Genomic DNA, 17,997 nt, shown 5'->3' with positions numbered 1-17,997 from the left:
GAATAGAAAGCTGAACGCAGGCAGAAACTGGGATTGTCCCAGGGAAAACAACTGAAAACCCAGACATCTGTACATAAGGTGGCCAAGAATTTGAAAAGAAAGATTATCAATAGCCCCAAAGCTCCTGCCAAAACTAGAAAATCTCAGAAGTAAGTGAAGGTTTAAGAAGTTGATGCATTAATTTGCCACAAATATGACTGCATCCATTTTCCAGTCTTTATGCGGTCACATTGAATACCCTAGTACTGTAAATAAATCCCCTAATCCCCTGTCTATTGTTCCATTTGAATTGATACAGAGAATTATTATTTTTGAGTTCTTTTAGGCAGGGGTGGTGGCCAAGTGGTTAATGCGCTTGGTTTCAGTTCAGAAGGCTCCGGGTTCAAATCCCACCCCTGCTAAATTTCTCCATGTAATGTGGAGTTGCATCAGGAAGGGCATCCGGCGTAAAACCTGTGCCAATTCAACATGCAGATCCACCTTGGATTTGCTATGGCGACCCCAAGTGCAAACAAGGGAGCAGCCGAAGGGACTTACCTTTTATTATTTTTGAGTTCTTTTGAATTGTCATTTCCTTTATTGTGTACTTTTCTGAGCCACAGTGTACGTTTTTTTGGTTTAAACACAGGTAGCACAATACAAGTTGTGTGAAAAGACTGGGGTGGAAAAATTGACCTGACACCCCCCCACAAAAAAACAAATTTTGTTTTTTGTTTTTTTTTGGTGGGTGAATCGACCTGAAAAAGCACCATAATGCATCTGAGATGTCAAATCTTTCTGGGAGAGAACTCTCAGACCCCCTGCCAGGGGCTTCCGGCCTTCAGCCCTTGCCAAAAATCCAAAAATTTTCAGTTTTTTTTTTTTTTTTTTTCTTCGATGGCCCACTTTCATCACTGTGGATGGATATATATATATATATATATATATATATATATATATATATATATCACACACACATACACAGTGGGGAAAATAAGTATTTGATCCCCTGTCAGTTTTGCAGGTTTTCCCAGCTTCAAAGAATGGAGAGCTACACTTAAACTGTGAGAGACAGAATCTAAAAAAAATCCAGCAAATCACATTGTATGATTTTTAAATAACTAATTTGCATTTTATTGCATAAAATAAGTATTTGACCCCCTAGAAAAACAGAGCTTAACAATTGGTACAGAAACATTTGTCTGCCATTAGAGGTCAGATTTTTCCTGTAGGTCTTGACCAAGTTTTCACACACTGCAACAGGGATTTTGGTCCACTCCTCCATACAGATCTTCTCTAGATCCTTCAGGTTTGGAGTTTCAGCTCTCTCCAAAGATTTTCTATTGAGTTCAGGTCTGGAGACTGGCCAGGCCACTCCAGGACCTTGAAATGCTTCTTACAGAGCCCTCCTTAGTTGCCCTGGCTGTGTGTTTGGGGTCATTGTCATGCTGGAAGACCCAGCCATGACCCATCTTCAATGCTCTTACTGAGGGAAGGAGGTTGTTTGCCAAAATCTTGCAATACATGACCCCATCCATCCTCGCTTCTATACGGTGCAGTCGTCCTGTCCCCTTTGTAGAAGAGCACCCCCAGAGTATGATGTTTCTACCTCCATGCTTCACAGTTGGGATGGTTTTCTTGGGGTTGTTCTCATCCTCTAAACATGGTAAGTGGAGTTGATTCCAAAAAGCTCTATTTTGGTCTCATCTGACCACATGACCTTCTTCCATGCCTCCTCTGGATCATCCAGATGGTCACCGGTGAACTTCAAACGGGCCTGGACATGTGCTGGCTTGAGCAGGGGGACCTTGCTGCTCTGCAGGATTTCAAACCATGACAGCATCATGTGTTACTAATGTAATCTTTGTGACTGTGGTCCCAGCTCTCTTCAGGTCATTGACCAGGTCCTCCTGTGTAGTTTTGAGCTTTCTCAGAATCATCCTTACCCCACAAAGTGAGATCTTGCATGGAATCCCAGACCAAGGGACATTGGCAGTCATCTTGCATTTCTTCCACTTTCTAATAAATAAACATAACAGTTGTTGTCTTCTACCAAGCTGCTTGCCTGTTGTCCTGTAGTCCATCCCATCCCATCCCCTTGTGCAGGTCTGCAGTTTTGTCCCTGGTGTCCTTAGGCAGCTTATTGGTTTTGGCTATGGTGGACATGTTGGAGTTTGATTGATTGTGTGAACAGGTGTCTTTTATACAGGTAAAAAGTTCAAACAGGTGCAGTTAATACAGGTAAAGAGTGCAGAATAAGAGGGCTTCTTAAAGAAAAATTAACAGGTCTGTGAGAGCCAGAAATCTTGCTGGTTGGTAGGGGGTCAAATACTTATTTTAGGCAGTAAAATGCAAATTAATTATTTAAAAATCATACAATGTGATTTTCTGGATTATTTTTTTTTATTCTGTCTCTCACAGTTGAAGTGTACCTAAGATAAAAATTACTGACCTCTCCATTCTTTGTAGGTGGGAAAACCTGCAAAACTGACAGGGGGTCATATTTATATGTGTGTGTAGGTCATTTTTTATTTATTTATTTTCTTTGTTTTTGTGAAATTCAGACAGCAATTTTATGGACCATTTCAGCTCAGTTCTGAACTTTAAGACCCATGAAGAGTTCAAATTTTGGGTAATAATGATGATATTTTTTGCTAATACAGACACCTGACAGAGCTTCCCTGCATGTTCTCCATTTGCTGGTTTGTATTCTTCTGCACTGGGCTTTATCTTGTCCATTTCCACATTTAACACTCTTGTGTTCCAGTTGAGCCTTTTAATTAGACCAGGACTGATTATGTGCCTCTGTGTTTTGAGGGCGCGGGGGGTGCTTTCCATCTGCCTGGGTATGTGTAGTTTTTGGGTGCATGCGCGTGTGTGTGTGTCAGAGAGAGAGAGACAGAGAGAGACAGAGACCGAGAGAGAGAACAGACATTAACTGTTGTTTTCTTTACAACTGAGCTCAAGTTGGTCTGTTAGCCTGATAGCACATTAGTGTCAGCACAGGACTAGCTAACGATTATTCAAGCTCATTGCCTTCAGTAATGAGCTCCTCACTGATAAACAGCAGCTAATCACTGCAAGCTAAATCAGCATCAGTACCATTGGAGTTATCTTGCTGCTCCACCTGTTGTAAGATTTACCATTTAAGGTCTTTGTACCTTTTCACTCAGACAGATTGTGACTGCTCAGTATCCAATACAACACCATACATTAACTACCTATCAATTAAACACGTAATTAAAATGAAAGTATATGAGCACATCTGCATTCTTGTAATGTGCTTTCACCAATAAGTGTGTCAGAGAATGGCATTTAGCTCACATTTCTTTGTTTCGTTGTATAAACAGCGCTAAAGCTAATATATACATAGTCATAAATCTTGTTTGCCCCGTTTACATGTACATAAAAATCTAGTTGCTCTCCAATTATTGGCCGTTATCTGATTATTAAGTGGTTATGTGCATGGCAAAATCCAATATTCTTTATCCAGTAATGACCATTATCTGATTATGAGAAATCAGATTAACACATCTGGATTTCTCCCCAGTATTCTGATTTCTTCGGTAAATGTATACCATTAATCACATTTCTTTTGTGTTTTTACCTCTGGGCATGTGTTAAAGCAGTTGTCATCACATTTTCAGAGGTTCCTCATAACATCCTTCATCAGATAACAAACTTGAAGAGTCTGTTGTGTGTCCCAAAAAATTGACAGGAGGCCCAAGCATCCTTAAATGTCCGTGTGTGCTGTTTCAGTGGTTTATACCCAAATATTTTAAAGTTGAGTTGATGTTCCTAAAACCACCACATCATATTTTATGTGTGAAGACATCAACCTCCTTGCTGAGAGAGATCTTTTTTCACTCTATGCTTTTTCTTCAGAGCTGCCCTTCCTTCTTTCTCCACTTTCAAAGAAATCCACCTAATGGACTGAAATCATGTAAACCCAGTTTTTCCAATTGTTGGATTACTCAAGTGCACGTAAACATGAAAGATCACATTATTACTGATAACTAACAGTTATCTGATTATTATGGTCACGTTAACATGCTCACTGATTGAACTCAAAGCATCTACTCTTCTCAGTAGCCAGATCATATTGAATGTTGGAATGCTTTGAATACAGTATGTATAAATGTTCACCTCCTTTCATGGCACTATAACACTGGCTGCTTGCCCACAAGCAGTCACCAGGGACACCGTGCCATTGGGTTGTGCCACTGCATCCATTTTCCAGTCTTTATGCAGTCACATTGAATACCCTAATACTGTAAATAAATGCATTCTCATGAGGAAAATCTGCTCAGGATCTGAATATTTTTATACTGCGGTACTGCAGACACTGGGTCAGCAGTGTTCCTCAAATGCACTTTGAAGCTAGACATGCAAAACACAAGACCGAGGAATGGAATTAGTGTTGAACTGTTGAGCCGAGCTCCTTGTCAGTGTTCATAAGCCATTTTCATTTGCCTTTAGGGCTTTTCATTCCAGTGGCCTGAGATTGCACTTTTGTCATCAACTTAATATTTCATCTGAACAAAGACAGTATGAACATTTCTGCCTGTGATTTGTCTTATAAACTGGGTTGTGTTTGTGATTATAATTGTGCAGTGTTTATAGTCCTTGTTTAGTCCATCATCAGACTTCTCACGCATTCTGGAAAACCTGGAAGTTTAGAGAGTAGAAAACAAAAGCTGAGTACAAAAGCACATTTCTGTTAACAAAGAGTTGTTAACAGGTAAGGCAAGCTTTGGAGCTAACCTGTCTGGTGAATACTTTACCCATTATTGTCCCGTCCCAGTGCTTTTTCTCCCTCTATCAAACTTCTGACACTGAATTGTCCTACATGAACTTGGGTTGATTTGGTTGCTTCGTCAGTAGTCATTGTTTAATACAATCTTGTCTCTCTGGATCGATTCTGTGAACACTTCACCGGTACCGTCACTAGTACTCCTCCGTCAGGCATTACTCATGGACTGAGTGTGTCTGTTTTTTTGTCCCCTGGTCCTATTTTAAGTGTCTGATTGTACAAGGCCGATCTTACATATGTGAGTGCAATTACTTTAATTGGTACCTTCCCTTCTGCTGCTGCTACTAGTCCCGAGGCCAAAACACACCTCATCAGCTGCTCCTGTTCTGTACTGGTTCCTGTCATTAAGCCATCCATACTGGCAAGCACCAGTTCTACTCCTAAGGTTAACAGGATTAAAGCTTTCCATCTACTAATCCTCTGATCTTTCCCATCTTTGTGTCTCCTAGCTGTATACATTATATTATATATCACATTCAGGGGACTGTCTCTGGCTGTTTCTTTCCCTGGAGCTGGAGTACCCTCATCACCTCTACAGCTCTCCTGACTTTGTTTGGGTGCCAATGAACCACTACTTGTAGAGCTTCTTCTCTTTCACTCCTTTGTCTTTCAGTCAGTGTTTGTGATAGTCTCTCCCCTTGTGGCTCCTCAGGTTGTCTAGCTTCCAGTTGAGAGTCACCACCGTCCCTTTAAGGTTCCTACTGTGCCCTTGCTGTCTCGCCTGGATCCCTTGCTCTGGAGCAGTGGTTTGGATGGTACTAAAGTCTCTTACCCGCTACTTAAGTGCAGCTGGGTAGCTAGGATCACCTTAAAGGGCCCTTCCATCTCTGTTGGTCCCACTTTTGTTTGAACACCTTTATGTAGACCCAGTCTCCTGGTTCAGCTATCCTCAGTTGCTCTGGGATGTCAGGGTCTCTGTCTTCTGACACATTTTTACCTGTTGAAACACAGCCCTGTGTATTTGCGCTAAGTGTTGCAGACAGCATGTTAATTCTCTTTCACATTGCTCAAGCGATGGGCCTTCATAGGGCCCTCTAAAATGGGGAACCGGCATTGATTTCCCAGTCATTGCTTTATGAGGTGTTCGATGTGTTAGTCGGATAACTTGCGTGTGCATAGACATCAAAGCTAACACTCTGTCAATCACCACTCAAATAAATTTGTAGCCTTTCGTGTGTTCCTTCATATGTAGTCCAACATTAGATGTCGAAATGGACGTTCTGGTGGTGGGATATTCGTTGTTTGTGCTGAAAAGGCTTTTCTCACATTATGATGCACACATATATCACATTCTTGCATTGTTCTGACATGCTAGCTAAAAATGGTGCTCAGCAGACTTTTTGAAGTCATCTCCATACCTCCGTCCTTCTGCAGTGGTGCTGACCATGTGCATCATTTAAAGCAATGTTCATTAAAGATGGTGGTAAGAAAAATGAATAGTGATGAATAGGAATGAATAGGAGAATAGTGGCGCTGAGAGGCTCTTAGAGGCAGAATATTCAGCTAACAAGGCTCATTCTATAAGCGTGGTGCTAATTTCAAGAAGTTCAAAATTTAGCAACAACAACATGGGACAGTTTGTGTGCTAGGTATTATGAAGACAAACAAGGATTTTAGAGGCATGTTTGTTGTGAGGACGAGGCTGTTAAAAACCCTTTATCCGAGCGCCTGACAGCTACGAGAAGAGGACAGGCTATTTTGGACAGGCTCAGCCCTCTTGCGCACAACAATCCCACCTGTTTTGTGCGCCGGACATTGTATATAAAATAATTATTTTGTAGCAGATTAATCATTTTCTGTCAGAGCTTGGTTGAAAACACCTCTAATCACTTCTGTAATCACAGAGGACATTTGGAGCTTTTTTCCTGTCTGTCTCATGCGCTGAGACAGAGAACAGCCTAAAAGGTAATTATTTGTAATGTTTTTATTGTAATAGCTTGGTAAAACAGTTGCATGTTCATTCCTTCTATATAATCAGCTGTGAAAGTATGTTTATGATAGATTTAACATCTTGTTACAATGGATCAGATGAGCTCCTCTGTGTGTGCGCTCTGACGCAATGACTCGCACTCAAGACAAGCATTTACGCAGAATGCCAGCTCGCAAAAGAGTGATTTTTCAGTCAATAACAGATGAACACAAAGTTAAAAGTTGGATCATGGTGTCAAAATGACTGTGTTTAAAGCTATGGAAGAAATAAAGCCAGTAAAGCCATGGAAGAAATAAAGACAGCGAGAAGAAGCGCAGAGGCAACTGTCCAGGAATCCGTGGTTCGCTTCTAGCTGGTCTGGTGCATTTAATGACTCTGGAACACAGATGAAGAGCAGCCTGGTGCACGGATGCGGCTGCACTATGCAGAAGCGTCTTTTTTTGGACTGCATTTAAAAAAAAGTGACAACATCTTAAATGGATGCTGTTGCTCATTTTGAAATGGATGCCTGCAACACATTTCAAAAAAGCTGGGCCAGGGGCAACAAAAGACTGGGAAAGTTGACGAATGCTCAAAGAACACCTGTTTGGAAAATTCCACAGGTGAACAGGTTAATTGGAAACAGGTGAGTGTCATGATTGGGTATTAAAGGAGCATCCCCAAAAGGCTCAGCTGTTCACAAGCAAGGATGGAGAGATGATCACCACTTTGTGAACAACTGCATGAAAAAATATTCCGACAGTTTAATGACAGTGTTTCTCAACATTCAATTGCAAGGAATTTAGGGATTCCATCATCTACAGTCCATAATCAGAAGATTCAAAGAATCTGGAGAACTTTCTACACGTAAGCGGCAAGGCCAAAAACCAACATTGAGTGCCCATGACCTTCAATCCCTCAGGCAGCACTGCATTAAAAACAGACATCATTATGTAAAGGATCTTACTGCGTGGGCTCAGGAACACTTCAGAAACCCATTGTCAGTTAACATAGTTCATTGCTACATCTACAAGTGTGAGTTAAAACTCTACCATGCAAAGTGAAAGCCACACATCAACAACATCCAGAAATGCCACCACCTTCATGGACGTCGTGTCCTCCGGACAAAAGAGGAAAAAGACCATCCAGATTGTTATCAGCACAAAGTTTAAAAGCCAGCATCTGTGATGGTATGGGAGTGTGTTAGTGCCCATGGCATGGGCAACTTACACATCTTTGATGGCACCATCAAGACAATGCCAAGGCACATTCTGCATGTGTTACAACAGCGTGGCTTTGTAGTAAAAAAGTGCGGGTACTAGACTGGCCTGCTTGCAGTCCAGACCTGTCGGCCATTGAAAATGTGTTGCACATTATGAAACAGAAAATACGACAACGGAGACCCCGGACTGTTGAACAACTGAAGTCGTACATCAAGCAAGAATGGAAAAGAATTCCACCTACAAAGCTTCAACAATTAGTGTCTTCAGTTCTCTAATGCTTATTGAATGTTGTTAGAAGGAAAGGTGATGTAACACAGTGGTAAACATACCACTGTCCCAGCTTTTTTGAAATGTGTTGCAGGTATCCATTTCAAAATGAGCAAATATTTGCACAAAAAGGAACAAAGTATATCAGTTTAAACATTAAATATCTTGTCTTTGTGGTGTATTCAGTTGAACATAGGTTGAAGAGGATTTGCAAATCATTGTATTCTGTTTTTATTTACATTTTACACAACGTCCCAACTTCATTAGAATTGGGGTTGTTGATCACAGTGCTCTGCTTGGTTGTAAACCCTCCCTGTGATGTGCATGTGTTAAATGACTGAGACCTTAAAAGGCTGTGATTTGTCACTTTTACATTTTCACTCCTCCCTCTCCCGTCATATTTCAATTTGCAGTACACCCACGATTACATCAAATACATTTGGCAGAAAAGTTCAAAAATATGACCAACTTTACAACTTGGAGTTGGAAATGTCATTGCATGGCCATGGAGTTATGGAGCAGTACAAGCATATATCAGGCTTTATGATTTTAAGGTACCACTCTGCAGTTGACTTAGAAATAAGAGTGACTCAACTAAATGTTATTCTTTGTAATGCACATAATGTACAACGCTTCCCAGACAAAATTTTGACCCAGTCATTAAATGAGGGAGTTCTCAATTGAAGGTCAGTCTTTTAATCAGGGAAATATGGAAGCCTAATTGGTGCTGGGGATTCTCTGTAGATCCTTAGGGCGCCTACAGACTGTAGCTAATCCGTTACATACGTAAGGGATTTTGCCCTTTTATTATAAATTGGATATTGCCCATTTATACAAATAACGGATTTATCCATTTTAAACATATAACTGATTTTGGTTAAAATGGACAAAATTTGCTGGTCCACCTGAATTCATTATAAGTGAGTTTTACTGTATTTGTAGTTGAATTAGTTTATTCACTTTAGTTAAAGGTAGCTTGACACTTACATGCATTTTATCCATGCACTAGTTGGCAATCTGCTGTGCCAGAGAGTAAACCTATTGTAAACTTGTTCTAAACCATTGTGAACTGTGTGTGGCTTTGTGCAAGTGTGCAAAGAAAATTTTGAAATTTTCAAAATCTCTGGCACACATTAATTTTGTGAACTACGCAAACGATTCAAAAACAGTGTCACTGTGAGTCAGTCCGCCAGCGCTGCTCACTACAGTGCAGCTTATCTGAACGATTGTGACAAGACATTAAATGTATAATAAATACATTACACATACTCATAACAAGGAATGAAAATGCAACAGTTTTACCAAGCCATTACAATATAAATATTACAAATAATTACCTTTGAGATGATTCCAAATGCGTTCTCCACGTCATGAAGTGCACGAGAACAGCTGCAGCTGTAGAAAATTCCTTTGATTCCCGAGCAGTTAGAGGTGGTTTCATCAGCCAAATTCGGAGAGTCATTGATTAATCCCCTACAAAATAATTATTTTATATAATGCAGCGTCCAGCGGCACAAAGCGCGGCATCCAGTGGAACACAGTGGGTTGCATTGGCACGTGAAATTGCACGGGAGTGCGGGGGTTAAATGCTTGCAAGTGTCAAGGTGCCTTTAGTTACCATAAGTGAGTTAAGTGTCATGTTGCCATTGCAATGAGTGAGAAGTGAAGTGTAATTGATGTCTTCCGCTATTTCTCTGTTTTTGGGTGTGTAAAAATAAAAGCACCTGCTTGCAGCAGAATGCACAAAAGACAAAAAGCTCTGTGTGTGTGCGTGCATGTGTATGTATAATTTTGATCACGGACAAACTGGGGAGAGCTGACATTTTCCATTGTGGATGCTTATGTATTTTGGGTCAAAGATGAACAGTGCCAAAACATAATGTTGATGGGACTAATATTTTTGGAGAAACTATGCATATTAGCTAACAACACTGAAGAGTGGACATTGATAATTGCATTCTGGACTCACACGCCATTCCAGCGGGGGCAGTATATCATCTACATATTAAAAATGTACATGCATTCGTGCATGCGTGATTTTATTTAGTAAGTTCAACGGTACGACTAATATTGTTGGAGAAGCTGTCAATATTACCAAATGTTGCTAACTACATTCTGGACTCGCATGCCATTCCAGCAGTGGGCGATAAATCATCCTTATATTAAAAACATGAGTAAGTGATTTTATTTATTAATTTCAATTTAAGTACATAATATAATTGTAAATGCATCTAAAATACATTGGCGACTCAAAGTCAAAACACTTATTTCCATTGTGATCCATTTAAAAATCATATGACAAAGCAGAAGTACTAATAAAATAAAATAATAATAATAATGATAATAATGTGTATATGATAACAACCTAAACAATTTATCAATACATTAAGACAGTAAATTAACATTAAAAAATGATGTAATTAACAGGAAAGAAAATGGGTGAGTTCCTCTTCTAACAACAGTTGAGATCTAACGTCTAAGATTCTCAAAACATTTTGGACTTGCAGGCCATTCTAACTCATTATAGAAACTGCATAATTTATTACCACCCTTGAAAAATGTCAGCTACCTATTTTAGAAACACTCCTCAATCTAGAGCCCAGTAATGCAATAGTTGCAATTTAATACAACAGTTAAGTATTTGAGTTTAATATATTCTGTAAAACATTGGACATGTTGTTTTCATTCAGGAACACGGGGAAAAGTTTCATATTTTCATTACTTATTAACTTATATGTAAACATTTTCTGGATTGTCACAATGTGTAACTTTGTAATTGCTAGTAAATACTTAGACTACTGTATTTCACAACCTTTTGTCAAATCTTGTCATGAAAGTCGGTGTGAAATTTCTTTAATTTATTGCTCCAAAATATAAGACTAGAAGCACTCAGAGTGCAAACCTCCGCCAAGGCCATGGGGGTCACTGACGCCATAACATCTACACGCCGTGGAATCATTGAACCTAAAAAGTCTAACAATGATGTTTGCTCAGTAGTAAAAAAAAAAAGTTTCATCTGCTGTGACTGGATAGCATGTATCCTTAGCGCTTGGCATCACAGTGTATTGCAACTTGCACCTTGCCCAGAAGCTACTGTCATCTGAGCACTGATATTGATATTGCATGTGCTTATAGACAAAAACAAATGAGACAAAATTTAATTTCTTATTCAACTAAACTGCAAATATATGAATTTTTTTTTAACATTTATGAAACACTTCTCTAAACACGGCCATAGGGTCACTGACCTTAAAGAGATTCCCTCCTTGGCACAGTGATCTATTTCTTTTTGTCACTTTCTCTAAAATTGTATATAATAATCATTAGATTATTAATATATAAACAAAAATAAATTAAATTATAAATTTTCCATGCAGGAAAATGGACTCTTGTGAATAACAGACATGTTCACTTTTGTGTCTCTACATCTGTTAAAGCTGAAGTATCACAATTTCCCTTTTTCCCCCTAACAGCAGTATATAGTGAACACATTTTACACACAGGCAATTGAAGACAAATTTAATTGAAGACAAATTCTTCTGATATGAGGACACACATATCTGTGTAACTTCTCCCTTGCAGTGTTAAAAGTACACTCAACATGGTACATTTTTAAATTGCCAGTGTAAAATTATTGCCTTGATACTACTGACTGACGGACAAAATTATTGCCTTGATACTACTACTGTATGTACATACGTACGTACGTGACCGAAAACATAACCTCCTTGCCGGAGGTAAAAATGCTTTTTAGAGCATCTAGAACCCTAAGGGTTCATTTTTTCTTGAATGTCTCTGTTTCTGAACCACGTTCTTGCAATATGTATGTTGTAATTTCCTTTTGGCATTGTAAGATAAAACATTTGGTTAATTGTCTGGTTTTATTGGGATGTGTTTGAATTTTAAATTGCCGGGAGGATCAATAATGTAACAGTATGACAGTGATTATGCTATTGACCAGTTTTTTTTTTCTCTTCTTTGTTGTTGTTTCAGAAAAGGAAAGTTCCTTTTTCACTATGAAAACTACGGCGCCACAGCCAAGGATATCACTGACTGGATGAAGAAGTGAGTAAAGTTCAACTGAATTTTTACCTTCAAAGATGCTTATTAAAATGCATTTTTCATCATCTTTGTGCCCAAAAATTCTTTAATTTTAGGTATTGAAAAGGGCAGTGTGTTGTGTGTTGCAGTGTTTAAAGGTTTTTGCCAACTTTCATCTTTTACAATAAATCTGTGAGAGGTGAGAGGTACAAGAGCCTCTGCCTCTCACCTTAAATGAGTGACATCACCTTTACTACTATTTGCTTCTTTGTCACACCTTTTCCTGCTGTTCCTCATCCCAATTTGTGTTGTTTCAGCATCAGCAAGCTACACCTTCTCTGCTCTTGTCTTTCTTTAGTTTCTCGCCTTGGCCTTATGCTCTGCTCATAACCTGCTGTCTGCCAACAAAGCTCATCTCACCTCCTTCTCTGTCTTTACTTTTGTTTTCTCCTAGCAAGTTAAGGGTCTGGTAGGAAAGCCATGACATTCAACAAACATAGTTTCAGCCTGATGGCATGGAGTAAGGTAACCACACTATCACAGGAAACCAAGCAAAACAGAGAGGATGTTTTCCACCTGCAGTTTGTTCGCCCAGAGGTGTACACACTTTCTCCCCAGACATGTGCGTTAACTGCTCACTTTTTTCAAAGCTTATGGCCTGTTCACATGCCACACGATGACAGCTGAATGAAGGTAAAAAAGTCACAAATTGTTGAGAAAAGGTGGATGAATGAGCCTGCACTTCTCCCAACATCAAAAAACCTGCGAATCAAGAGTGCATAAAGGAACAAAACAAAACCAAAACTAAGAAATGAAGCTAACACCAACTTGACGCTTTAAAACGAAACTTGCGAAGGTGTGCACAGCCGTTTGTGGCTATGCGCACAGATGTTCCAGCCACAGATGGCTGGAACGTGCATGTCCACACACACACGGCACACAGCCACAAACAGCTGGAGTGTGCGTGTGTGCACAGCCGCTCCAGCCACAGATGGTTGGAATGTGCGTAAATAGTAGGGGTGCCGGAAAAAATCGATTCACGTCCGAATCGTGATTCTTATTTATTACGATTCTGAATCGATCCAAAATGTCCAAGAATCGATTTTTAAACAGTATTTTTGTAAACATTTTCGTACGTACTCGCTGCGTGTACTGTTTGTCAGGCATCGGCTTCCGTACTGCAGCATCCCCGTGAGGGGAGGGTCCGGCGTGCTTCAAACATTCATGAGCTGAAGCTTAGCATGGCGGACGAAGAGCTAATTCAGCCAGCACCGTCTTTGCTGAAGGCAAATGTTTGGGTGCATTTTGTATTTTATTATTTGCTGCGTAAGAAGGAGCTTGACATGACTTATGCAGTGTGCAAAATCTGCAAAATGAAAGTCAAGTACCCTCGAAAACACTTCAAATCCGCAAGCCCACATGCTACGCCATCACCTGGAGCTAAAAGGAGCGGAGCAGCGACTACTGACCAGCGCTTCGCTAAACTGCCAGCCAACTCTGAACGAGCAAAGCAGATCAGTAAATTTACATCTAGAATCACTTGATTACCCTTGTAAAGCTGCATTTTGTTAAACATAAACATTTTTTAAGTAATATAACTATTTCTCAGAGCTCTTTGAATCGAAAATCGATTCTGAATCGAATCGTCACCCCAAGAATCGGAATCGAATTGAATCTTGAGTTGTACGATTCACATCCCTAGTAAATAGTTAAAGTAGTCGATAAACACATTGTTGCCGCCATTGTTGCTGTATGACAATGTTGCTTTTCATCCCAAACATGGACGAGTCATGTCCAGCTCATCTGAGCTTTAGTTATTGATCCGTTCAGATATCGTCAACGTTCGTGCAAGACATTGGACTTGGGAGGTTGGACGACACTCAAACGGAATGCTGACAGTACGGGAACTATGCAAATGATGAGGAACCTTCAAGACAGAAAGCAAAATGGAATATGGACGAATTGAAGTTGTCGGCTTGTTTCATTTTGATTACGGTGTCCTTCATTATTGCCAAGTGATTACATGCTGTCAATTAGGCATTGGTGTGTGGATTGGATGGCTTGTTGACAAGGCATCGGTATGCATGTTTTGAGGAAAAAATGCAGGTGAAAATTTTCTGAAACTTATACTAATTTAAAACTCAATGAGGGCCCTGTCTTCATGTACTGTAGCACAGTCTCATGCTACGGTTCATTAGCTTAAAATGAGGAAACAATCAGTTGGCTTTGTCAACTGATGGCGTTCACGGGGTGTGCACACGAACATCTCAGAAAGATGTCTTGTAAATCACTTAACAGGTATTATCTGGTTACAAAAACACGTTTTTACATTTAGAAGTGTTTATTTCTCACTAACGTTTACAAAATATATGAGAAACATGTTAGATTTATACAGAAACACAGCTGTTTCAGAGCATATTCCACAATCTTGGTTTATTTTGTTTGAGTCAGCAGTCAGCTTATGCCATGCTACTTTTTTTACTTTGATTGGTAGTCGCCATGTCACGTTGAACAGTATTTGCGTAGAATAGACTACTGGTCTATACATTAGTGATTGATCTCTGCTCCCCTCCACAGCATGTCTTTTTCCTGGTTCTCTCCCTCAGCCCCAACCAGTCCCAGCAGAAGACTGCCCCTCCCTGAGCCTGGTTCTGCTGGAGGTTTCTTCCTGTTAAAAAGGAGTTTTTCCTTCCCACTGTCGCCAAGTGCTTGCTCACAGGGGGTCGTTTTGACCGTTGGGGTTTTTCCGTAATTATTGTATGGCCTTGCCTTACAATATAAAGCGCCTTGGGGCAACTGTTTGTTGTGATTTGGCGCTATATAAATAAAATTGATTTGATTTGGTCTACTTTGGCCCTGCCTAGCTTGTGGCAGAACAACCGCTGTTTCTTTCCGATGCAAAACACTTGCTCTGATTGAAAATGAATGGTAAGTCAACGCTTTCCCTCTGTCGCTTGTAGCTAATGTGGCTACCTTGAAGCACATTGCTGAAGTGCATTTGGGGTGTGTCCAACTCCATTTTGCTCTTTATTCGACGTGTATTCTGAGAATTAGGCACGGTGTGCAAATGTGTTGTATTTAATCAACTCATTACTTGTGTGTTTGATGCGCAACATGAATTAAACCAATGAAATTACTGCCCGTCATTCCCTTTAACAGCAGTGTGCGCTGGAACCCGGCGGATTACTATACAGATAGCAGACTCAGTCAGTGACAAGTGAGGTTTTCTATCGAGGGAATGTAGCTGCGTGCAGAGCAACATAGTGTGCAAAGGTACTATTAGTGCAGAGAGGAGAAATGTGGCTATGGACTGGCTGCCCAGGTGAAAACTGCACCACTTAATATCTGAGAGCTCGATTTGGCTTTGGAATGAGGAATAAGTGCACTGTCATCCCAACAGTCACTAACCCCTGACTGCTTATATGTCACAGATGTGCATATTAGACAGATGACATTCTGGATAAGAGGGGAGTCTGGAAGAGACAGAGCCGTTTAAAATGGCCCAGTTACACAATTCTGACCTTTTTAGAAGACATTCAGTCACATGGGGTTTCACCACTTTGGTTCAGGCCAGAGCTTGCAACCAGAAGAAAAGATTGTTGAAGGGAAACGTGTGAATGCACAGGCGCAGGGTGTGTGCACTTGTTTGTGTCCATGTCCATGTGTTCTTGGCACAGCAGGACTCTGTTCCATCATCAAGGCAGGGCTGTCCACTCCAGGTGTGTGTGTGTGTGTGTGTGTGTGTGTGTGTGTGTGTGTGTGTGTGTGTGTGTGTGTGTGTGTGTGTGTGTGTGTGTGTGTGTGTGTGTGTGTGTGTGTGTGTGTGTGTGTGTGTGTGTGTGTGTGTGTGTGTGTGTGTGTGTGTGTGTGAGACCTGTTCAAAATGTCAAATGTTACAAATTGTTTTTGTTCCACTAATAAAGTAAAAGATCAGTGCCAAATTTTTTTTGTAATCGGACATTGTTTATGGGTCCCCCACAAAGCAACAATTTACCCCAAACAAGCAATTTAGTAATTCCAGTAATGTTCTCCTCTGGGTGACCAATCAACCACCACTTTTTGTGATTAGAAAAAGTGGTGGTTGGACAATGGTTAAACGATGTCTCCGAAAGTCAACATAAGTCCAGATTTCTTGTTTCATTTTGACTACGGTGTCCTTCATTAATGCCAAGTCATTACATGCTGTCAATTAGGCATTGTGGTGTGTGGATTGGATGGCTTGTTGACAAGGCATCGGTATGCATGTTTTTCAGTGTCGAGGTCAAAGGTCAAGGTCACAGGAAGGTCAAACACTAAAATCACCAAAAAACAAAAAAAAAATTTCTGGTTACAATGTGTGCTTTTTTGCATCCAAATTTGGCATGCATATAGTATACGCCCTTGCCCGTCAGTCCCTCTTCGTGGTGTTCGTTCCTCGTGGTAGCCTCTTTTGTTCACCTTTTGGCAAGATAACGGTCATTCAGTAACATGTACCTGTAAAAGAAAAACGATGACATCACAGTCTTCTCCCGTTAGGGTGACGTTGTCTTGCCAGCAGGGGGAAAGTAAAATGTGTCACTCTGGTGGACCTTTAATAATGTCTGTCACCTGTTGCTTTTGTTCTTTCTCCTTCCTGTTTCAGCCCTCAGCCCCCCCAGCCAAAGACTCCTGAAGTGCCATGGACAGAGACAGACTCACCCGTCTTTCACCTTACTGATGAGTCCTTCGACAGCTTCATGGAGGACCATCCATCAGTTTTGGTCATGTTCTATGCCCCATGTGAGTAAACCAAAAATATAAATGAAGGAAAGTTTTGAGTTATTTATTTATTTTCCCAGTGAAGCAAAACGCCAGCACATCATCTTCAAAAGTTCAAGGACAACTAAAGAGAAAATGTGCTACAACTCAAACATTCATGAACATCCAATCCCATAATATTAATAAATAAAGCACACACACACACACACACACACACACACACACAAACTTGATTTTTTTTTTTTTTCTTTTCAAGTAAAAAAAATGAGCTCATTCCAGTGTTAAACTTTCCTTTGCAGAGGCTCTTGGAAGTTTTCACTGTTTTTCTCAGTATGAGTCAGAGACAAAATGCAAAAATTAAAAACACACCAGAGACAAGTTGGCTGTATTAACTAAAGCTCACATACACACAACAAAGCACTTCCATGTTGCCATATGCTTCACATATGCACACTTGTCATTGTTATTCACACACTTTGGTATTGTTGTTTAGCAGAACTTTGTCACTCTGCCAGACTGTTACTCAGTTTCAGATTGCTTTGGCTCATCCCTCATGTGTGAAGCAGTTATACAAATTACATTTTGAACATTGATGGATGTAACCCATAGCTGCAAATTTAGACAAATTAATCCTGCATGACAATTTCTAAAGACAGCAGCTGTGTACCTCCTCTCTCTGTAACTGATAGACAAGAGAAATCAAAAATAAACATGCAAACAGATGAAGTAAAAAAAAAACAAAAGGCACAAACAGTTATAAGCATAAATTCCTACAGGACAGTGCAGTGAAATCTCTTTGTACAAATATAAGATTAGAATATATATATATATATATATATATATATATATATATATATATATATATATATATATATATATATATATATATATATATATTGGCCGCTAATGTGATCAGCGGCCAAGAATGTATAATTCGTGGCATTTGTGACGTGCCGTTTTTATGTGTAAACGCAGCATTATAGTGGACCAGCTCTTCACACTCGCAGGGATGCTGAAGCAGGCATAGC

General features: G+C 40.0%; 1 protein-coding gene across 1 annotated transcript in view; it reads left to right on the top strand.

Moving 5' to 3' along the window:
• pdia5 (protein disulfide isomerase family A, member 5) overlaps window positions 1-17,997 on the top strand; it is a 196,049-nt gene that overhangs the window by 108,596 nt on the left and 69,456 nt on the right. The window contains exons 10-11 of the mRNA XM_034185846.1: window positions 12,185-12,256; window positions 16,854-16,990. Of these exons, the coding sequence (XP_034041737.1) occupies window positions 12,185-12,256; window positions 16,854-16,990 (209 nt within the window). The remainder of the gene's footprint in view (window positions 1-12,184; window positions 12,257-16,853; window positions 16,991-17,997) is intronic.

Source organism: Thalassophryne amazonica, chromosome 14, assembly GCF_902500255.1.
Source record: "Thalassophryne amazonica chromosome 14, fThaAma1.1, whole genome shotgun sequence".
Classification (NCBI taxonomy): Eukaryota; Metazoa; Chordata; class Actinopteri; order Batrachoidiformes; family Batrachoididae; genus Thalassophryne; species Thalassophryne amazonica.
Note: the sequence above shows the minus strand (reverse complement) of the source record. Positions and strands in the feature narration are given on the sequence as shown.